General features: G+C 36.7%; 1 protein-coding gene and 1 pseudogene across 2 annotated transcripts; both read right to left on the bottom strand.

The window, feature by feature from the left end:
* Positions 1–931: 931 nt before the first annotated feature.
* Positions 932–10,144, bottom strand: LOC145214817 (TIMELESS-interacting protein-like). The gene is made up of 7 exons (XM_080083421.1): positions 9,182–10,144; positions 6,812–6,914; positions 3,314–3,389; positions 3,017–3,139; positions 1,382–1,454; positions 1,168–1,306; positions 932–1,100 (listed from the first exon to the last, which is right to left on the bottom strand). The coding sequence occupies exons 1-6, from the start codon at positions 9,255–9,257 to the stop codon at positions 1,206–1,208; spliced, it is 552 nt and encodes a 183-aa protein (XP_079939547.1). The 5' UTR covers positions 9,258–10,144; the 3' UTR covers positions 932–1,100; positions 1,168–1,205.
* A 475-nt stretch (positions 10,145–10,619) lies between these two features.
* On the bottom strand, positions 10,620–22,588 carry LOC145214805 (NACHT, LRR and PYD domains-containing protein 1a-like; annotated as a pseudogene). Its single transcript, XR_013857131.1, has 9 exons — positions 22,164–22,588; positions 19,307–19,412; positions 17,022–18,314; positions 14,936–15,022; positions 14,396–14,473; positions 11,635–11,870; positions 11,291–11,451; positions 10,983–11,144; positions 10,620–10,788 (listed from the first exon to the last, which is right to left on the bottom strand). The product of XR_013857131.1 is annotated as an NACHT, LRR and PYD domains-containing protein 1a-like (transcript).
* Between the last annotated feature and the right edge of the window lie 603 nt (positions 22,589–23,191).

Below are 23,191 nucleotides of genomic sequence, written 5' to 3'. Positions count from 1 at the left end.
TTGTTTCAAATGTGCATACTAATCTATCTTGCCAGTGTTTGACATTGATGGCAAAGTGCTTAAATCAGCAGCAACCAATGTTTCAAAAAAATGACTGCTTGTTAGTTCTAATAGCTTATCTAGAAGCTTGGGAGGTGTGATATAGTGCTGCAGTTTGTTAGTAGCAAGTTTACAAATAGTGTTAGTAAGGATATCTATACTTCCACACTGGCTAAAATCAGGTTCGCCATGATACTAATGAGTGGCACAGATTTAGTTTTTCCATCAAGCACATAACAAATATACTGCTTTTGTAGTGTTTTTTTCTTCTTAATTATGTGAACACTTGTTTTTTGCCTTCTAGTCATTTTTCTGATTGGTAAAAGTAGCAAGCACTGTTTTTGCCTTAACTTGCATTCCTCCAATTCATCCTTTTAAGTGAAGCCAGTTGCAAGGCTCACATTTCTTGCCTTACAATGCAGGTGTTTGCTAGTTTAATCACAATTCTTTGTGACATAATATTACTTCAATGGTCTCGTGGGTTTTACAAGCAGTAGGAAATATGTAAGTCGAAGTGAACATACAATTAAATTACAATAAACAGAAAGTCGTTTGCTACATTTACCACTGCATATCACCGGTGTTTTCTAAAAATGGATAAAACACTTAATAAAGTCTTATTATTATTCTCGTATCTGATTAAGCAACAAAAAGATGATCAAATATGGATAGCAAAAAAACTTTTCAGTTAATCGTTTAACTGTTGTTGAGATAATCTGTGAAGAAAATTTAACCCTATTTATAAGTGAAAAAACAACAAGCCAAAAATATTTGTATCAAGACAGTCTAACATGGAAGAAACCAAGCCAGTTCCTTGAATAACCACCTAAGAGATTTGTGGTCAAAGAAAAACAAACCACCAACCTAGATTATCTATAACATACAGAACAACTGCCACAAACATTGTTTTATTAAAAATATGAGTACAAAAATTCAACACTAAACAGATGCCAAGCTGCAACACTGCAAAGTTGGACTTCCTGACGACTCCTGTGAAATTCCTTGCTATGAATATATGGATTGCAAGCATTTTCCAGTCAAAATCCCATCACCTCTGTAATCTACAACACAAATAGTTTTGATGCAAACAAAAAAACATCCAATCCATATGCTAAATTCAGTGAATACCGGAATTGCACAAACAGTTTTTTTTCCACCATTGAACATCAATCAGAGTCATTAATATTTGGTACAGGATCAGGAAACATGTTAGTTTCTTCATTGAAATCTAATACTGGTATTTCACTGTCAATGGGTGTGGGACCATCTGTAATAACAGGTTACACTTATAAGCATTATTTTAATCACACAAGCAGATCATAACCTGTGACAAACAATTTACCTTCAGTTATAATAGTGCTTTGCATGTTGTCATCCATTACGGGCATGCCCATGCGAATTCTTTTCATGCAAGTCTGCAGAGAATAAGTCCATGTATTATAGTAAGCACTATGCATTACGAGCATCTAGCCCAGGGGTTTCAAACTCAAACTGCTTTGAGGGCCAAAAACAAACTTTAAAGTAAGCCGAGGGCCGCACTATTGAAACATTTGTTACAGAGTAATATCAACAATCATATTGCGTTATTAAAAAGGGAAATGTTCATTAATGCCATTAGCTTTGTTAAAAAACAATGTTGTAATAAATAACAAACAAATATACAGTGCAACAAAGTAAAAGAGTCAACTGTGCTTTATTGCTTTGTGTGAAAACAATGGCATACAGTGACACAACAATGTAAAAACCATGACGCGACATTTGCAATTGCTGATTTTAAAGATGTGGTATTTCGATCATGCCATTTAAACGTTGCATATACCACTACTAGAGAATGACTGTATTGTGTAAACTCTCCGGTTTGACAAGGTATTCCGCTTGAGTAAAACACATAACTTCTAAAAGTTGCTTCGCGGGCCGCACAAATACCCTTAGAGTGCTACATGCGGCCCGCGTGTTTGAGACCCCTGATCTAGCCTGTTTAATTTTTTTTTTTGGTTCCGTATGCACTGATAAAACAATAATTTGGTAATTTTTTAACAACATGTTTTGCTATGTATCTTTCAAAAGGGAATAATTACAACAGAAACCTTCATTAACAAATTAGGTAACTAAAAGCACAGAAAATTTGACTCTAAATGGTTTAAGTCAGTGGTCTACAACCTTTTTTATAGACAACCCCAATTTAAGGGAAAATGAAATCAGAATTTACATACGACCCCATTTTTTTCAACGCTGAGAAAAAATGTTTTAAGTAATGCTGAACGGAAAGAACTATTACACAAACTGTACATAATTAGGCTACCAACAAATATGGCGATACAAAAGTATTATGAAAAAAGTTTTTAAGACGTTTCATTAAAGACATAAACCCAATTTTTGGAACACAAACTTGTCAAATTGTTCAACATTTAGTTTGCACTGTTAGTGAAATGGTTGCGCCTGCATACTGTCCACGAATTTTTGAAGCCGCGGCTTGACTTTGCACAAGCTTAACCGCATGTTATGCTCCACTTCCAATCGATTACGATGTTTCGTTTTTAATACACTCATTGCACTAAATCCTGCTTCACACAGCCATGTGGTTAAAAACGGGATTAGAAAATTTCATAAAGTTGGGAACCTTGCATAAATAACTATTCACTCGTTCTGGTGTCACCTTAAATAAGACAACCTTATAGAGTTGAGTCATAAAACACATTGTCCAAACCCATTGTTACGCGATAAAGGCATTTTCTGTTTTTCCACTACCACGATTTAATTGCAACAGGAGGTAGCAAGCTGTACTACAAAACAAGAGCAAAAGTTGCGATCTTAAAGAACATAATATTAGTTTCATTTTCTGTTATCAATTTTAAAATGCAATAAATTAAATTCAGCGACTTATTGCGACCCCAGAAAAAGTTTAGGCGACCCCACTTGGGGTCGCGACCCATAGGTTGACGACCACTGGTTTAAGTTTACCTTCATTTGTTATTACCTGAATCTCCTTTTTGTGACCAAGCGCTTCAATCTTTTCCAGACAATCGTCGAACATAAATTTTGGAAACAGTCGATGTGCCCAATGTTCCAACTTTGACATCATAAGATCTAAATCTTCAGCCTTGTGTGATATTAACAGAAAAAATATAACACTCAAAGGTGTTTTATTTTTACTCAAGTTTTTTTAACATTGAACGAAAAAAAACATTGACACTTGTGGTAACAACTGGATTCAATAATCTATTGGTCATTTTTAAATGTACTACAAATGTTTTGCAGGCTGTTACTAATATACCTCATGTCCTTTGCCTTTAAATGTTACACTTTCAAAGTGGTTCTGTAGTGCTGGCAATCCTCTTGCACCCAATAATCTGCAAGTTATGTAACGTACATATTATTTCTTTAAATCATGGCAGTTTTCGCAGTTGGCATTTCGGGACAAAATTTAATTACCAAGGCCAGTGGTGGGATTCAGCCAGTTCGCACCGATTTTATACAACGGTCTCAAAAAATTTCATGAGACCAGCGAACCAGTTGGCATTACTGGTTACTGTTAATGGACTTTTGGTGATAGAACCGGCTGCCAAAAAATTTGAATTCCACCATTAACCATGGCTGCAGTTTGGATTTGAATAAAATTTGGACAGTTCGTAAAATATGTCATTTTACCATGTAACCTCAACACTTACTCCATGCCATGTTCTATTTAGACAGTTACGCCAAAAAGTGGGACTGACTATTAGAAGTTCCTTAACATCACCACACTCATACTCTGATCGGCAAAAAGCCTTTTGTTTTACATTTATTAATCTATCTACCATATGCAAAAAGAATGAAAACAATGGAAACGAATTATTCAAAGACTAAGCAAATATAAATTACACAATAGCGACTATAAACAGTTGAGCCAATACTAAAAACGTTAAGAGTGGAACAGTGTAATTTCTGTTTCACTTGACCAGCACGACTTCCTAATGTGTTCGAATGATGAGAGGAGTACTTTCAAAGTTTGCGTAACAATGATTGTTGTCCATGGTGTTAGTTGGCAGTGGCTATTTCCCACAGATGAGACAACAGTGACTGCACCAAGTGTAAAAGGGTGACCCGACATAATTTAGCACAGTCAGGCAGTATATATATATAGAAACTAGAAGAGTGGCTTTCTGATATACTTCCATTTTATATATTCTATACGATATTTACCAATTAACTATACACATCATTTGATCTACACATACGATTGTTTTTGTAAACAAAAACTGATGGGTCCCCACACGCGCGTTTGTGCGGATTTACAGTAAACAAATGTTGCGGTGATTTTTACATTCTTAAGGACAAATTTTTAGAAAGCATTAACCCAACAATAAAAAAAAATTGTTCGTATTCTTTTTGCACTATTATTGTCATGTAATTACAAAATTAAAAAAACGTAACAAAGACTTAAATCTAATCTCTTGATTTGACCCAGATATAGTCCTCCAAGGTCGGGTTTTGAACACAATTTTTTTAGAAACCTGTAACAGTTGTGTTACAGACACTGTAAATTAAAAAGCAATTTGCTACAAGTGTATACATAACAAATTGTTTTTCATTTAACTTTGTTTCGCAAAACGAGTACCATTGACCAGTAGTAACCTCTCAGGGTGCACACGCCAAACGACTGCTTGACCTTTTGACACCGTTTTCAATAGCACACCGTCATTCGTGTTCAACAATACTGTTAAGCCTAATTTATACATGCCTTGAGTATTGACTCCTTAATTGATTGTCAAAAAAAACGCTACGTTATGAAGAAAGTTCTGAGCTGTGTTTGTAATACCGACTAGTTGACCTTAAGTAACCCATGATCATGCGGCAGCCAACCTGACAACGAGCATTTTAAAAAAAATTTATTTGGCAAAACTCAAGTTAATTTTTTCATCTTAACTTTTATTAACAAAGTTTTTCTTGACATATACAAAACCGAAGCACGGTTATTAGGTTTAAATCACGTCATAGGTGTAAAACTTTCGCCAAAACTGAAAATGTGAGTGACCACTCAATAAAACGACATAGCATTGCTGTGCAAAACAGCTGATTTCTAATCACTGAAACGACAAGTCGTAAAACGTCTGTCCGACGTCAAGCTGAGCCCTCCCGCTATCGTAAACCAGTGAGTTACTCTCTTGGTACTTCTGCCTACAGTGTCTTTCTTGACCAAACGGGCGTTAGACACATTTATGTTTCGGGGGCCTATGGGTGAACCTCTGGGTCATACGGGGTCAAAATTCACATGGACCATCTTTAGACCAATATCTGCAATGTGTGTAAATTTGAAAAAGTTTGAACCATTCTTTCTAGACCAAAACGTGGGAACAATAGCCGCGCTAAAAATTTCACGTTTTGGGGGGCTGTGGGTGAACCGGGGGATCAAACAGGGTCAAAATTTACATGGACCATCTTTAGACCAATATCTTTAATGTGTGTAAATTTGAAAAAGTTTGAACCATTCTTTCTTGACCAAAACGTGGGAACAAATCTGCGTTAGAAAGAAAAAAAGAAAAAAAAAATATAGACAAAAACAATATGTGTCCCCTTCAGGGAAGGGGACCCATAATTAGGGTTGGCTAGCCGGTCAATTGACCGGTCAAATACGGTCAATTGACAGCACTTTATTTAACCGGTCAAATACTATTTTTAATTTCAAAAATAAAATGTGGTAAATTTTCTTGGACTTGCTTTTTGGTTGTTGAAAAGGGTAATTTATTTCTAATAACCCTCAGGTAGAACAGTTTAAGGCATACTCTTGTATTAATAAGTGATTTTTAAGCTAATGTAGATGTGTTTTGTTCATTTGAAAAAAATCCCATAACAATTAGGATATACTTTTCATTTGAAATTAAGATCTGATTTACGTTATGGCAAACTTTGCAAGGTTTCCAATGCAATTAAAAAACATGGATCACTTCTAGCACCGTTTTATCTTAATAAATTTGAGTGTGATAGGTCCATGAGGGGAAGTTAGTTCATAGGTATTTACTTAGGCATTTTGCAAATGTTGCACATTTTTACTGACAGATAAAAATCTAAGTAATTTAAACCATCTGTGTAAACTTGTAGGCCCACAGTCCTTTTTTCTATAGTTGATCCAAAAATTGTTTGTAGCTATATATTTAGCTTATAATTGCCCAGAATAGATTTTTGTAGATAAGTTACTGTTCAGTACTTATTGGGATAAAGTACGTACATATCAAGCTTTTGTATATTCCTTTTTTGTCATGAATGGACAACAGCTTAACAGCATAAATTACGATTTTAAGCAGGATAAGCGAGTTTTGCAGTTAAATCTCAGTCAAAATTAGACTTTAATCTGATGTATATAGAATATTATGAGAATCCAGTTCACAAATGTGATTACTGAATGAAAATTACAGACACACAGGTGGGGCCATTGATGAAATGAAGCATGCAATGCAGTCGGAAAAGTCTGTAATATAATATAAACTGAACATTTCCTATTTCACAAACAAATTTACATGAGTTGAAACCTTCATTTCCATTACTTATGGTTTAGAAGAAGATTAAACTTCCAACTTTTAACTAAAATTGCAATTTAATAATGGGAATAGTATTTGACCGATATTTGACCTATTTGACAAGTATTTGACCGGTCAATTGACCAGATTTTATTTGACCGGTCAAATGCCCAACCCTAATAGAAATAAATAACAATACACCACTGGAGGTAACTGGATCAGGCAATGGCAATGTGTGCTAAGCTGCCCTTCTAGTTTGTTTAAAGAAAACTTCTCACCTTCTGGCATCCAATTTTGGGCCTCGATTAATAGTTCGCTTCTTTTTAGATGTTGTGTTTGTATCATCCAACTCAGTTAACACAGGTGCATCATCCATACTGACTAAGAATCAAACAAATATCAAAATATAAAGTCAATTTATTTACTTTTCACTTTTAATCCAATCTTTACTTATGCGTAACTTTAACTGCATTCATGAAATTTGTTTACTTTTAAGCCTGCTTATGTCAAACTGAACTTCTGGTAAAAGTATTAAATGATATTAATTGAAGCTGGTGGTCGCTCATCGGTGCAACCACATTACCAATTCCACTATAGCAAGTAATTTGGATACAAATATCTAAACAAAATATACTGCATATTGAAATAAATACTAGAAAGGGTGGCTTAGCACATTTTGCCATTGAATGAGGCTACAGGGTTTAACACAACAATCAGCTTCTATAATTGACAAATTCTACAACCAAGCCAAATTTCAACGAATTCTAACACTTATTAAAAAATCACCAATTTTAGGGGGCTAGTAGGGTAAATATTGGGTTCGACACAATAATCGACACTTATAATTTGCATATTCTACAAGCTGTCCAAATTTTCTTCAATTACGGCAGTGTTTGAAAAAATCACTAGTTTTAGGGGGCTAGTGGGTTATACCGACTATAAATTTTTCTCGGGTATGCCATATTATATGACATCATGAAATACCAAATTCATTTCCTGTTGCTATATTTGGTGAGACTACGTTAAAACTTGCAGTATATGAGTTTACTCAACAGAATCAACCTCCAGGCCCTTCTGCTTGTGTGGCACCTTGCCAAAAACAGGACCCACTTGCCAAAATTTAGGTGAGGTGGAATATTAATAATAAAAAAGATTTAGCTAGGACATCACCTCACGTCGCAAATTACTAAAATGTTTAACATTTATTTTCTCTATAACAACTATTACAAAAATTGCTTTCTTTTCCTGCAACAGAGCGCACATACTTCTGGCCTAGCCATTACAAAAATCGTTTCATTCGTTTTTAAGTCGCTTGTTTTGTTTACAACCTGTCGCCTATTTAACCCAGTGAGTTGTATGTGACGCAACATTAATTTTAAAGTTTAGTGTACTTCAAACGATGTTTCAAACTGCCAGAAACTTTCAACAATCTAACACCTTAATTTTTGTAAAGGTACCAACCTATACGTTTGTGACGTAACAATAAGTGTTGTTGTTTTTTCGGTTAAAACTAGGACTGTTGTCCTTGCGGTAAAAACAGGTAGAACAAAGATTGGATGGTGTTCTTAAAATTTAGTTCACAGATGCTAACATTTTTAACACGTGGTTGTTGACGTATAACAAGTGGCAGCGGCGTTTCCCCTCCTCCCGTAAGCGAGCGCCAACACCTTTGTTGTGCGTTTTATCACCCTTTAATGTTTAAATTGCAATGCTTCTTGAAAACGTTACAATTGTAATGAATGCAAACAATTTATGGGCTGAAACAATAACCATGATTAAAATCAATTGTGTATGTTACGCATCAAATCGCATCAGAATAATTTCAATAAACGCATGACTAACATTGGTCTGATTCTCGGGTATGAGGCATCCCCGCGGTTTTCGTCCAGGTATGCCTCATACCCGTGTTCGGCGCCTATGAGTGGGGTGACTGATGGGGTTCTATCCCTAAACACAAGTAGCATATGTCTGGTTGCCTTTATAACGTCACAGAAACCTTTTGTGTGTATAGTGCTAGGCAACCACGATTTTCACTTTAGGGGCCAGCAGGGTAAATACTGGGGCTTTTTAGTCAAACCCAAAGTATTTATTTAACTTAAGTAGTCCAACCTATTGTTACGCGATAGAGTCTCATGGACGCCATTTTGTGTCCAAAATAACACAGTGGGTATAATAAATTATCTGATTTTTACAAACTTGTGGGCTTTAACGCAAAATTGACAGGCCAAATCGAATAAAACTTTTGGGTTCTAACATTTAAGTGTGACAATCCATGCTGAATTCAAATATTTAAGGTTTACATACATGAAAAAAGGCACCTTAGCTGGTAATATTACGTTGAAATGTTAAACCCCGAAATTTTTTTAAATTTGGCAAATCAAATTCACCTTAAAGCTCTCCAGTTTGTAGAAATCCGACAATTTATGTGTTATTTTCCTATACCCACTGTATCAGTTTGGACACAAAATGGCTCCATAGGCTTTTTGTGTTTATAGCTTGTGTTTTATATAGACTTGGTCAAACCAAACAAATGGCACATTCCCATATGTATATCTACCATCTGTAAATTTTTTATCCAAATTCATTAAACATTTCATGGCAAAAGAGGGGAAATTCAGGGAAGCGGACCTATAATGAACAAAGCTTACCTTGGTTGTCGTCATTGTGTGTTTCAGAATTTTTGTTTAATGCAGCTGCTTCATCAAAAAACAAGTCATCATCCATTTTATCGCTGCATACAGAACCAATAACAAATTTGGAAATTACAGTATATCAACACTTTTTTGCTATAATTAGGCTAATATTGATTACAAAAGCAGCATTTTTGTCTACCACTTGGCACAAGATAGTAGAATTTACTAAAATTGTCTTACACAATTAGAAAAACAAAGACTGAAAACATATGGTCATGGAAGTTAAAATTAAAATGCATTAAAAATTACACTTTGTCAATTCTGACCACTGTTGAGTGGTGACCTTCCAGTCTGCAAAAAATAGCAATTGCTGATGTGATCTCGGGCATACATTTACCCTAATTCAGGTGCAAAATAATTTTTACCAGGTTCAATGCAAGTGACAAGAAGGACCAGGGTCAGGCATACATAAAAAAACTCGCATGTGCAGCTACTGTACTCTGAAGCCTGGATGACCTTGCTGTTATATAACCGAAGCCGATTTGTTAGGCCAAATATAAGCTACAGGGGTTGGGGTTCTTAACCAAGATCTCTGACTCCCCGTGTTACAAAATATATCATAATAAACCAAAACGACACATAGTGTGGACTGTGGAACACATTGAAACCGTGCCTTCAGGCTTCAGGAAGTCATACACATATGATCCACTTGCCAAGTTGCACAAACCATACAAATCAACAACAAAATATGAAATATGGGTACTGGTTTTTACAGTTACCAACACATTTTACTATAATCCAAAAAACACCCAACCAATAATTACCAGAAAGTTACTTAATAGTGACAATGACGTTGTTGTGCATTCACAAAAATTTGGAACTTGGAAGTTCCCGCCGAAACAACACTATTTTACCTCTTACATAGAAATCAAATACAGCACCTCATTTGCACCAAAGAAACCAAAGACTAATCAAAACACTGTAAAAACGTACAAAGACTTTAAAGAAACAAGCACCACAAGGTCGTTTAATTTGTAAGGAATAAAATAGAATGTATGCATTTTACATTTGTTTTCAATGCCATTAACCCACAATGTGTCTATTTTTTCTGCAACGTGCAACATGAGACACGCGATTGACGTTGATATTACATCCGCAGCTAACGAGTTTTAGTGCAGGAAGCTGTAGGAATGTGTTACCGTTGTACACTTACAAATGGATGTTATCTGTTAAAAGTTTTATTAAAACCTCTTGCCTTTTTAAAAAAAGATTTCAATGTTTTAACAGTCGCTAGGATTTCTATGTTTGACAATTAACACGAATCGGTGTGAATCGGACTACCTTGGTAACGAAGCTTTCAGAAAAAAAACTTTTACCCTAAAATTAAAAACGAATAAACTTCTGCTGATTATTTATTTTATTTAAAAGTTTTTTGTCTGAAACATCATTTAAATCTTCTTTACCGATTCTGTTTATTAGCATAAGCATCGCGGAAAACAGAAAAAAAAACAAGAAAAGCAGAAAAACGAAGTTCGTGTTGAAGTTTAAGCTGAAATTCAGATTCCCGGGAATTCTTTAAATCGCGACGAAATCATGAAATCATCAAAATCGATGGTTGATTTCTGAAAACACAATAAAATCACTTTTATAACATTAAATAAAAATCTTTTATGTAATCTACAGCCTACCATCAACTTAAAATCTAATAACATTATGACGCAACTACGCTGTGACGTAATCGTGTTTACGTCATCATTATTTTAACAAATGTCTCGGCGTTTTAAAGTTTGACTAAAAATCGAACAAACGAACTTACGGGAAGTCCGAGTCTTTTCAGTTCTTCGCGCAAAATCTGTTTCCCATCTTCAGAAATCTCGCATCCAATCAGCCTCAACATCCCAACTTTGTTTAAAATAACAGAAATTATTTTGACTCCCTCATCTCCGAACTTGTTGTAACTCAGATCAAGAGATTCCATCTGTGCGAGATTTCAGGATTATTTGTTGCAAATTTATTAAATGGAAAAATAGTCAATAGTACAATGTCACGTGATGAGTGACGTCATTGTGTTTATATTAATTTTAATTTACTTTCAGGTTTTATAATATTACTAAATTATCCTACCGGGGTTTCCAGTTTCTTTATTTCTCCGCATAAAACTTCCAAACCAGTCGCAGAAATCCCGCAATCCACAGCTCCAATTTCCCAACTTTGTTTAAAACAACAGAAATTATTTTGACTTCCTCATCTCCCAACCTGTTGCCACTCAGATCAAGATATTTCATCTGTGCAAAGTTTCATGATTATTTGTTGCAAATTTATTCGGACAATTGTAAGCTAAAAACTACATTTTGTAATTGCGAATTTAAATTGTGTTGCAAAAAAATTACAACATAGTTTTAGCGTTGTGATTCAGTGTCCAGTAATAAAAAAGTTAAAAACAACATGTTATAAATCTTGCGACAAACCTTGTATTTAAGTTTGCCGATTCCTTCACAAATCATCTTCAGTGAATCCAAGTTCAGGTTGCAGTTGCGAAGATCCAGCTCCTCAACAGGTCCACACAACCTCGGAAGGATTTGAGCCAAAGCGTGAGCTGTACTAGATGTGATGGGAGTGTCGTAAAAATTAAACTTCAAAGGGAGAAACTTTGCAAGAGAAACTTTCTCATCATCCGAGCATTCCTGGATGTCAGTCAGCAAATCTAAAAAAATATGCAAAAAGTTTAGACGTTGCTAATGAAAAAATGTCAAAAAAGATAATCTTAAGTTTAATATGACAAATATAGTTACCAACCCAGCATGAAAGGCCAGTATGTTATTGTCAAAGTTTATGCGTGCCTTTCTTACGCTTGAAAATAACTATTTTTAATCAATTCTTGCTTACCTGTTTATCAGTCATCGGTCATTGCCTGACCGAGCTGTTTTTAAACATTTTTAACCGTCACTGAGTAAATGTTGCAAAAAAATGCGAGAGAAAATTTAGTGCGTCCTAACCCAGCAACTCTTAAACCACTATTGAAGGTAAAATTTACTGTGCAAGAAAAATGTTCCACTAAAAGACAATGTGAAGATTGTGACGCATAAATGTTTCATTGTTCTTTGTGTGATATCACAGATAATATGCCAAAATATACAGTGATAAATGATTTCAAAAGCATCCACTGATAGTATGGATGACTTTTAAATATTACTTTGTTTGAAAGGCAAGTATATTTTACTTTTTATACAATAATGCGAGGAAAGCAACTAAACGAAGTATTTTATTGCTTCAAGCAATATAATCTTACCATGGCCCCATGGCCAGTCAAAATATAAAACCTGGTCAAAAGTCTTTGCAAGTTAAACTAATACGCATAATTTAAACAAAAATGACAACTTTCATTCGGACAACGTTCTTTTTTGACATTAAGCAAACTTTGCCATTATGCCTAGAGTAAAAACAACAACGAATGCGTCTTATTCCATTTTAACCTAAAGAATAATCTTTAATTGTAGCGTAAAGCTTCGAACTTAAAGCATTTTAGACGTTTCAACAGAATTTTTAGCTCTTCCGGCAGTTTTTTTTATTGTAATATGCCAACGTTTCGATGTCCCATACGAAACACCTTCATCAGGGTAATGACATACATTGCAAACACAAGTTATTATAAAGCGAAAAGGGCGGCGAAACACACACAAAAAAGGCGGTAGAAAAAACGCAGTGCGCACCAATGGTCGTGTGATAACACCTGGCTCAAATGGTGCAAACGTCCGTTTTAACGTTCATCGTTCTAATGCCGATAACTTATCGGTCGCTTTTGCACCATTGAGCCAGGTGTTATCACACGACCATTGGTGCGCACTGCGTTTTTTCTACCGCCTTTTTTGTGTGTGTTTCGCCGCCCTTTTCGCTTTATAATAACTTGTGTTTGCAATGTATGTCATTACCCTGATGAAGGTGTTTCGTATGGGACATCGAAACGTTGGCATATTACAATAAAAAAAAAAACTGCCGGAAGAGCTAAAAATTCTGTTGATACGTTATGCCTGGCAGCAACAGTGTATTCATTTTAGACGTTGTTTGGACATAATATAAATGGAAATACCGCAGGGGTCGGCCACCTATTGAACGCAGCAGGGTGCCAGTTTGCTTGTTAAATCAAAATGATAGACTTAGCCTGTGTATGAATATGTATATGTATAATGTTTAGGTAGTTTCGAAAGCAGGTATACTGGAACGTGTAGGCTGCGCTTTTACTACCACAAAATCATAACAAACTAAACAAAAAACGTAATAGTTTTATTGGTATTTGCGCTGCCCAATGCTTCTGGGTGGGAGAAATTGACGCGGTGGGTCGGGTGCTCTTGGAGGTGTGAGCAGACGTGTTACTTTGCACTTTGTGAATGTTCCATTATGCGTGTACATAGGTTACGTCGGGTTTGGCCAATGTATGACGCCCCGCATGAGCACGTTAAGCGAAAACCTACATTTGCTTGTGACCAGCAGTCGTGTTTTATACACAAATACATCAGGCTCTGATTTTTTAGCTCACTTTATTTATTTCCTCATTTGTTCTTTTCTTAATTTTAACCAGCAAACCAAAATAGCCCACCATGTCAGTTAAAGTATGTGTTTTTCTTATCATACATAACAGAGGTGTGCAACCTGCGTGGCAGGGGGCAGATGCTGCCTTTAAATAGGACGTATACATCAGCCAAAAAAAGGGACAGTATTTAAATCAGTGATTCTCAAACTGTGTGCAGCGACACGCTTATGTGCTGTGGGAGATTTCCAAGTGTGCCGCAAAGTATTTCCTTTTTTGAAGCCTTAAAGCAGGGGTGGGCAACCTTTTTTACTGTAGGGCCAATTATAAATGTCAAAATTGGATCGCGGGCCGCACATGTGCATAACACAAAGTGATTTTGCTTTGTTTCTTACCAAATATGCTTAACTACAAGTATAATTCGTAACTTATTTGATTCTAACCACATTTTGCCAGATCGCAGAAAACTAGCATCGGGCGCATTAATCAGCTCAAAAATATGTAATAATTGGACTCGTTTTCCATTACTTTTGAAATCCAAGCGTCTCTGCGGGCCGCACAACCTTTAATATAGGGCCGCATGCGGCCCGCGGGCCGCAGGTTGCCCACCTCTGCCTTAAAGCATAAAGCAGCCTATAATTGCTACCTTAAAGCATAATACGCAGCCTAATTGCTACGTTGTTAACATAAAAGTATGTTCTTACCAATCAGTTGATGTTTAGCAATGCCGGCTTTCATCAATTGAATGAGCTTGGTGCGAAATTTTGTAGGCTTGTCAAAAACTAAATAATAAGTGCATTGTAGACATTTAGTGAAACATGCAAATTAAAGGCATATAGGTGAACATTTCAGAACAGTGTAATTTTCCAGAACACAAATCAATAATATTTGTAGCTTTATAAGTTCAGTAAGTAACAATGAACATGAATGATTTGATTACAAAACGAAATATCGCAGCGCAGTGGACGAGTTTCCAAACGCGATTTTAACCGAATCTTACAAAAAATGACTTTAATTGTTCGAATTCTTTATTTTCAATTACCCAACCCTATTTTGCATATGTAACGTAAGCATTCAAGGACATCTTTTATGCGTAGCCTTTATAGAACATTAATTTTCCTAAAAAATTACTATTTGCCTTTTACTTTGCACGCCAGTCAAAGACAGTGTTATTTTATTCTCAACACATATGTGCTTAATGCGAAGTTTTTAGCTTATTAAGTGATATTTCAGTATGTTCCAACCTTTTGGAGACCGCCGTAGAATTCGTCCAAACATTGACAGAAGTCCTCGTTTGCGCACCTGATGAGTTGTTGGGTTTATTTCGTCACCTACAATTTATAAAAATAAAACAAATAGAAATACATGGTTATTTATTGTTGTCATGCCCTAGTCTTGCTTCCCGTACTTGTTATCTTTACAGATTTTTGATTTACTAAAACACCAATTTTCATGGTTTTAGCACTTGCATTTCAAGAACAGTATGCGCTAAAGAATGAGATGACTGCTGCGGTTTCTCAGTGGTATTTTAACAACTCAGCGCGTAAAAACCTCTACTTGGCATTAGTTAAGACTAAACATTCGCTTTGCTTACATTTGATTTTCATGGGAACGAAACTTCATGCATTCAAATTTCAAATTTTCCATTAGTTTATGCTCAGCCAAACCAATGCGCCACAATGATGGCTTAAAGCAGGGGTGTCCAACACGTGGCACGCAGAACGTTTGAAAATGGCACACAAGCTTTTGCACATTTAGATGGTGAACATTAGGATTTGTCACGCAATTAGGCTACATTTGTTTCTATTGAAACATTTTTCTTGGCCATCATTCTAACTTCAGTAAAGATTATCAGTAGTAAAGTTACACAACCCACTAATTAAATTGTTCGTTTTTTGACAAAACTTAAGCCCCATTGCAAACAATTTGTATCTTGCGTCGCATAAATAGAATAAAACGAATCTGGAGTATAATAAACAAGTTTACTCGCATTTGCCGACATGTTTTTTCTAACCATATCGTAGGGTTCTACATATCGGCCAAATATTCGGATTGAGCCCATACCGTTAAGACGTTTGAGACATGGTTTGAGAAAAGTACCAAACGTTAGCACGCGAGTATATTTTGAAACCAAAAGTGGCACGGAGGTGTGTACGAGTTGGACACCCCTGGCTTAAAGGCACGTGGCCGTTACACGTCCAAAATTATTAGCGCCGATTGTTCTGCAAAGCAACGTTTTAATATTTCACTTTGCCTAATTTATCCCGGTATTGGCTTATGTAGGCTCTGCTTTTTGTTTGGAAATAACGTACACGGCATACATCTATCACACAGACATGAAAACTAATCGGGATCTGCTTATCGGAAGCACATTTCATTCGACATACGAGTCCTGGGTACAGAATACATGCCAACCGAAAGTTAGGCTACACAACAAACCCTACACTTGTTTGTAAGGACACAGTCGACATAACAACTAGAAGGGTATTTTATTGCGTGGAGTAAACTGCGTACTTACTGTGTGTGTCACAATTAGGCTAGAGTATATGAATTTTTTATGAGTCAGCAATACAAAATGTGAGTTGATTTTTTCCAATATTACTGGTAATCTGGTTGATTAGTGATTCTCATACTACTTTCTGCGAGATATTTCCCAAACTGCAACAAAGCGTTTTTTCCGTCCACATTTTTGACCCAATAACCAGCATGTTTTGACGGAATGCGGTAGTGCGTTTCTATTTTTGATTCGTAAAGTAGGCTATGTATTCCTTGAAGTTGCTTAAATAATTAAATATTTTACTTTTAAATATTCGTAAAATCCGTTTATGAAACTTAGTGCCATCAACTAGGTCTCAGTATCGAAAAGGTGGACGAACCCCTGGGGTAGCTATCTTGTGGAAAATACGCTGGTAGGTGTAAAGTAAATGTAATGAAACGCCACGGCAAGAAATTTGTTTGGACCACTGTAATCAGTTGATTTGGAGCAGTGGTTCCCAATCGGGGAGGAATTCCATCCAAGAAAGGATTTTTAAACCTAAGGGTGGAAACTAATCATGAAACCGCATTGTCTGATGCGCGATCAACGGCACGCGACTAAAAGTGCATAGGTTTTGCAAAACACCCATACGTGTTATTCAAAAATGCCTGGCTGCTTAACATGGCGTAAAAACTTTACTGTGTGTTTAATGCGCTTGATTTCTTCCAGTTGTTTCATACCTCGATCGTATGCATAGCTATGACAAACAGTAGTATTTAGTATTTTTCGCCGTCTTATCGCTTTTGCATTGTGATTACGGTTAATGGCAATATTTAAACAAGGGTTATATTAACCTTCTTTGTCTCCGAACAAAAGTCCACACATGAATCGTCGAACCATAGACCAGTGACTTTCATGGACCACTTGGTGGATGATGTCGCGGAATTTGGAATCAGGCATGAACATGGAGATGTACATTGCGGCGAACATTTCTTGCAATGTCTGGTGCATAAAGTAGAAGATCGCCCTGTCACCCTCAAATAGCCTTGGGCAAAGAGCTACCTTGATGACAAAATCTTGTATATTTACATCTTTTAGGCCAGCTTTTTGTATATCGATGTTTGAAAACACAACGGTTAGTCGAACCATACCGTCGTAAGCCATTTTACCAACTGGTTGGACAAGATCGCAAAACTGTAAACCTTGTTTGTGAACAGAGGTTTCTAACTGAAGCAAGACTTTTCTGAAAACCTTGGTGATTGTGTTTACTTGATTTACATCGCCATGCAAACCAGAGTAAACCACAAACTGCAACAGCATTGGGTTGTGACAGAGTTGAATTAACTGCGGTGCATTTTTGTGCAACGTTTCCCACAAAACATCTGCCTCACTTCCGGCAAAGGCAAAAAAAAGCTTTTGCATGCCCTCTGTTGGAAGATCACCAACAACAACTGTGAGTTTAGGACGCAAGACAATGGGCAAGGAAAGAATGGAATGAGGCCGAGACGTGAAAATGAGTAGGGATTTACTGAAAAAATTTTTACAGCAAAGATTGGCTACAAGCTCCTGAATCGGTAAAGCAGTGTCATACGACACATTGGCTGGCTTTTCGTTGCTAAGGGACCAAGTACTTTGATCGTAACCATCAAACACAAACACGCATTTTTCTTGGTTGTTTAACATCCATTCAAACGCATTATCTCTAGTTGTCTGGTCTACATCTTTGAATGGAAAATCCACTAGGAGCTGTTGAAGAGTAAGAGTCTGATAACTCAAGTCCATAAATCTCAAAAAAATCACAAAGAAATTGGCGAATTTTGCCAATTTCTTAGCCAATGTGGTCTTTCCACAGCCTGGGGGGGCAATAAGAGCAAGAAACCGGATACCCATCATTGTAGCTAGTAAATTATCAAATTCAATACTTTTCGAAAAATCTAACTTCACCATTTTCTTTTCGTGCATGGATGAGCTGAAAGGCTCTTTTTCGTGTGGCTCCTTCATATTGAAGATGTCGCTTTCGGCCAAGTTCTGTCGAACTTCGGGAAGTTTGGACTGATCTACAGTCAAACCACGTATAGCCACTTCGGTTTCAAGTTTTGTCACCTGGTGTTGTTGAATTGCATCTGCAGCTTGTTTAAGAACGTTTTCTGCACACAAAAAAAACATACCGTAATTTTCCAAGTATAGTGCGCCCCCGTGCATAATACGCACCCTAAAAATGGCATGTCGATGCTGGAAAAAAGCCTGTACCCATGTATAATACGCACCCAAATTTTTACTCTTAAATCCGTAAACGTAAAATTATTTCAGAAAAAAGATCATCTTTTGAAACAACCGGATGTTATTCTGCCGGTCAGTATCACTGCGCATGCGCTCGCAAACTCGATAGCGAAAAATGTTTAGGATTTGTGTAGGGTACATCGTGACAGCAAACGAGATCTTACTGGTCGCGTTCAAGCGGAACCGATCTTAATACTTGCAGAGAACATTTTTATTTTTAAAACACAAATGAAGTTTAATATGTATTAGATTAAAATACCTAAAAATCAGAATAATTAAATTCAAACTTATATACAAAATTTTAGTTCGATCCGTTGCATATCGGCAATGATATCACCCCATTTACGTTGTCGCTAAATGGGCAGTGTGCAGTATTTGACAATAACACACCATCAAGGATTGCACCATCGCATCAAACGATGTGTCGTCAATTATGAATTTTACTGACTAAGTGTGTTGGGCAGGATGGCTAAATGTGATGCGCGATTGACAACAAACAAGAAGAAAGGTCTGATTTCAAGTTTTATTTCGAGGCAGATTTTCTTCAAAAATTGTTGTACCCATGCATAATGCGCACCCTAGATTTTAGGACAATAAATTAATTAAATTTTGCGCATTATACACGGAAAATTACGGTATGTTAGGCAAATATTATGTTTCAAATGTCTTGAAATTGGCCATGGACATCATGTGCCCACACTAACAGTACAACTGTTTGTGCCTGTTTCTGAGATATTTTTGCAACTTTAAAGTCCGCAGTTTGTCACGTACATACTGAGGGAAACAGTTAGGGGCTTGTTCTAAATTCTGCGAATCAGTTTCCACATTATTAATTTGTCTCACTCTGACATTTTTTTACCTTGTTGGGAATCTGGAGGTAATTTGGTTGATGGATGGTCAGCCTCAATGTTGCCAGGTTGTTGATAATGGTGATGATGGTGAAGATGATCGCCAACATGCAGATTCTTAAAAACACAATTTGGTTGATTTTGCGTGTTTAACCGCTTTTGTTCATACAAATTGTTTAAGATTGTTTTTTTTTAATGTCTAAGAATGCAATTTAGCTTTGTCACTAATAGAGATATAATGTTTGAACGTGTCAGAAGAAAAAAAGCCACACATGGTTGTGGCAAGCATTGGTAATGTCCTAAAATAAAGGGGATGTGGCAATTTCGCGCATTGTGTCCATGGACAAGCTTAGCTGGAAAGACGAGTCCAGTGATCAGTCGAGGATCTTTTTACGCCCTACAAGCATCAACGCTAACACTGAATCTATGAAAGCAGTCCCCAAAAGCGAAGCGTTTTACATCACAAAGTTGTAAGGCCTGCATAACAAGCGTCTTGTTTAATCTAAGTTTATATATTTCGAAAAGGTCAATGCTCATCAGGAACTTCGGGAAACGCAAACGCGCCTCTCTGGAAATCACCAATTTCTTAGACGCAAGCCTACAAACTTTAAGACTCCAACATTTAGGCTTTTGAAAGAAATCGCACAGTATTGAAGCTTGCTTCATCCCTGTTCTAACATAAAGCATTGCTATGACCCCCATCAAAATCTGGCCTGTTAACTGCTACAAACATAATGCATGACAAAAATAAGACTGTATGCGTTTACCTAAAAAAAATGGAGTACAAGTAGTACAAAATCCGAAAAGTAGAGGATCGTCAAAGTATCACTTGCCATATGACGTTTGGAAAACTTGCCATTGTATTGGTGGAAGTTTTGATTAGGACATCCGAAATATTATTCTAGCGGTTCCCGGCCGCGTAGGCATTCCGCCCAAAAGAAGAATTTCAAAACTTGAGGAGAGGAATTTTGTACAGTTTTTACATGTGGTTGGTAAATAGACACTTTAGCTATGGTAATATGACCTGTGAAGTTGATAAAATACCCCATTTCAAATTATCGTTGCATGGTTTAGCATCTACTGTGCAGTATTTTATGGAGGAATGAAAATGTTTTGAATTGGTAAGGGAGGAATTCGTCGAAAAGGTTGTGAACCACTGCATTATACCACGACACGTTTCAGACGATTTGAACCAAGTTTTCATCACAAACCAATTAACATGTTAGCTGCTCACGTAACTGTGTATCAACCAGAAAACATCAAACATTCTAAGTCTAACTCTAAATCTTTGGGATGCAGTCCGATAGTTACGTTGGGGGCACATGAAAAACAAAAACGATTCCAGTAACTCTGCATTGATTATGTGCCTCAAAGTTAATTTAGTATACAGTGGTCTTTTCCCCTCATTTAGTACACTTACATATTGAAGCGTGGCTATAGGTACAAACAGATCTTTCTTGCTTAGGTCATATTGATACTGAATTATTTCGACAGGCCCGAAACCGGTCTTATACAGCAAGCCTGCTTACCCAAATCGTAACCGGTCCAGAACCACAACGTTATATGTTATACCGGGCACTGGCAATTCACCACCAATACTAACACCAACACCAGCAAGTTTCACGGCGCCCTGAGAAAAGCCATATCGTCAACTCGCGACGCGCTATTTAGGACATGCCAAACAAAAAGGCGCATTCCGGCGCAATCAAAGCGTGCTGTAGTAACAATTAAATTAGGTTTTAACTGTTAAGTGAAGCTTTCGTGTTACTGGGTGAATCGGACCGCCCACATCTGCTCAAAAGGCAAGAATTTTTTTACAAAATACCAATCTCATAGGGAGGCGATGATGAGCCAGTGCCCTAGAAAGGTGGCGATTTCGCTAAAAAATCGAAGATCTCTGAATTAAACAGACATTTACAGAAATTGACTTCATAAATAAAAACTCATATGTTTTAAATATAAACTAAAAACCGTTTCGTTAACTAAAAATGAGCGTTAAGTTTGAATGTTTAAAAATAGATATCACAAGCGGCCCTTGGCATAATTTCCAAACTGCAACGTGGCCCTCAAACCCCCACGAGTTTGACACCCCTGCGATAAAGCCTCTTGGACGATATTTTGTATCCCAAACAATACAGTGTGTAAAGGATAAAAAACATAAATTGTCTGATTTCTGCAACTGCATGGTGGGCTTTAACGCGCATTTGGCCAAATTGAACAAAACTTTGGGGTCCTACATTTCAGCGTGATAATGCACGCTGAATGCAAATATTTAAAGTTTATGTGAAAAAATGTTTCAACTTCATCATTACTTAAATGGGGTCGGGGTGGCATGTAAATGCTGATGTCGTTTTCTTTAAAATTGGGGTCGCTTTTAAAAAAAGTTGGGGAGCACTGGCATATGGGAAACTCCAGCGGCTTTCGTTTCATGAGCTTAATAGGCTGATGTCGACCAAAACGTTGTCAACAATTATTTACCCCCTAAGCTTGTCAAATTTACCCATTAGGTATAGGATTACCTCCTGTTGAAACTAGAGAAGGTTTCGCTTTGACGTCTGTTTTTGTTTTTTCCTAACTCACATTAACTTATTTCGGATTATCCAACATAAGTTACATGCTATTGCTTTAGTTTTATAACTAACGTTTGGTAGTATATCAGCGAATTCATTGAATATTTAAACACTGTTGTATCATGGCGAGGGCGATTTAATAAGGCTATATATACACAGTCACATTGATAGAATATGGTATAATTGTGGCATGGTTTTATTAAGTGGCACAAAAAACAAACGGTGATGTGTATATTCACAATGCGTTTGCTTTAACAAAGCCTGAATTGAAACATTATGACAACTGAAACACACTTACCTCAACATTTTGGATGTTTTCAACATTCTGGATATTCTCGACATTCTGGATGCTCTCAACATGCTGCATGTTCTCATCATGCTGGTTATTGTCATCTTGCTGGATGCTCTCACCATGCCGGATGTTGTCAACAGGATTGTTGTGCCAACCGCTTGGTCCGGCTTCTTCCGACATTTCTAGACTTCTGACATTTCTTTTAACACTATGGGTATTAACTGGTGTACAAACGTCCTATATTTATAGTTGATCTGTGAAATATCCGATAATAATTGTGGAAATTTCTTCATTATAATGGGAGTCCTAAACAAACACCCTTTGCTGTTACGCTTAATGACTCACATTGCTATGTGGCAACGTTGTTAATAAACAATGAAATTATGCAATTTTAGTTAAAGTACATCATTTTTGCTTGCACAGTTGCAGATTTATAATTTGATTAGTGTAACGACCGCTAGGTGCGCAGCCTGGCCCTGCGCCGTTCGTCACACTAGATAACCCTTTTTGTAAAACGCGCCCGTCCTACAGCCTGTCCTCCAAGACGACCCACTCTTGCATTTGCAACGAATGTTCTTTTTTGGCGATAAAAGGCAACGCTGACGAATAAACCAAGACGACAACGTCAATAGCAACGGCAACGGTTTTTCTGTAACCACAAATAATTCACATAAGCCATACGTATACATTATGACGTCATAGCGACCATCACAAAATAAGCAGTTTCAACAGTACACACAGGTTTCAAATTAAATCTACATCAATCGGTCATATTTTACATTAGATTACTTCCAAATTACTTGTAATAAGTCCAGTTACGGTTAGAATACACATTAACACAAGTTAAACACAAATCAATAAGAACATAAAACATACCAACTGTTGGGTAACCAGGGCTTTACTAGCACGCGGCTAGAGGTTCCACAACTGACAATTCAGCATTTTTGCTATTGCTCTTAACATTTACAGTTTCACTGTAAACAAAATAGTCACAAGAAATTAGGATAAATTCACTTAAATTGACTGCAATCCTA

Source organism: Phallusia mammillata, chromosome 2, assembly GCF_965637545.1.
Source record: "Phallusia mammillata chromosome 2, kaPhaMamm4.hap1.1, whole genome shotgun sequence".
Lineage (NCBI taxonomy): Eukaryota > Metazoa > Chordata > Ascidiacea > Phlebobranchia > Ascidiidae > Phallusia > Phallusia mammillata.
Note: the sequence above shows the minus strand (reverse complement) of the source record. Positions and strands in the feature narration are given on the sequence as shown.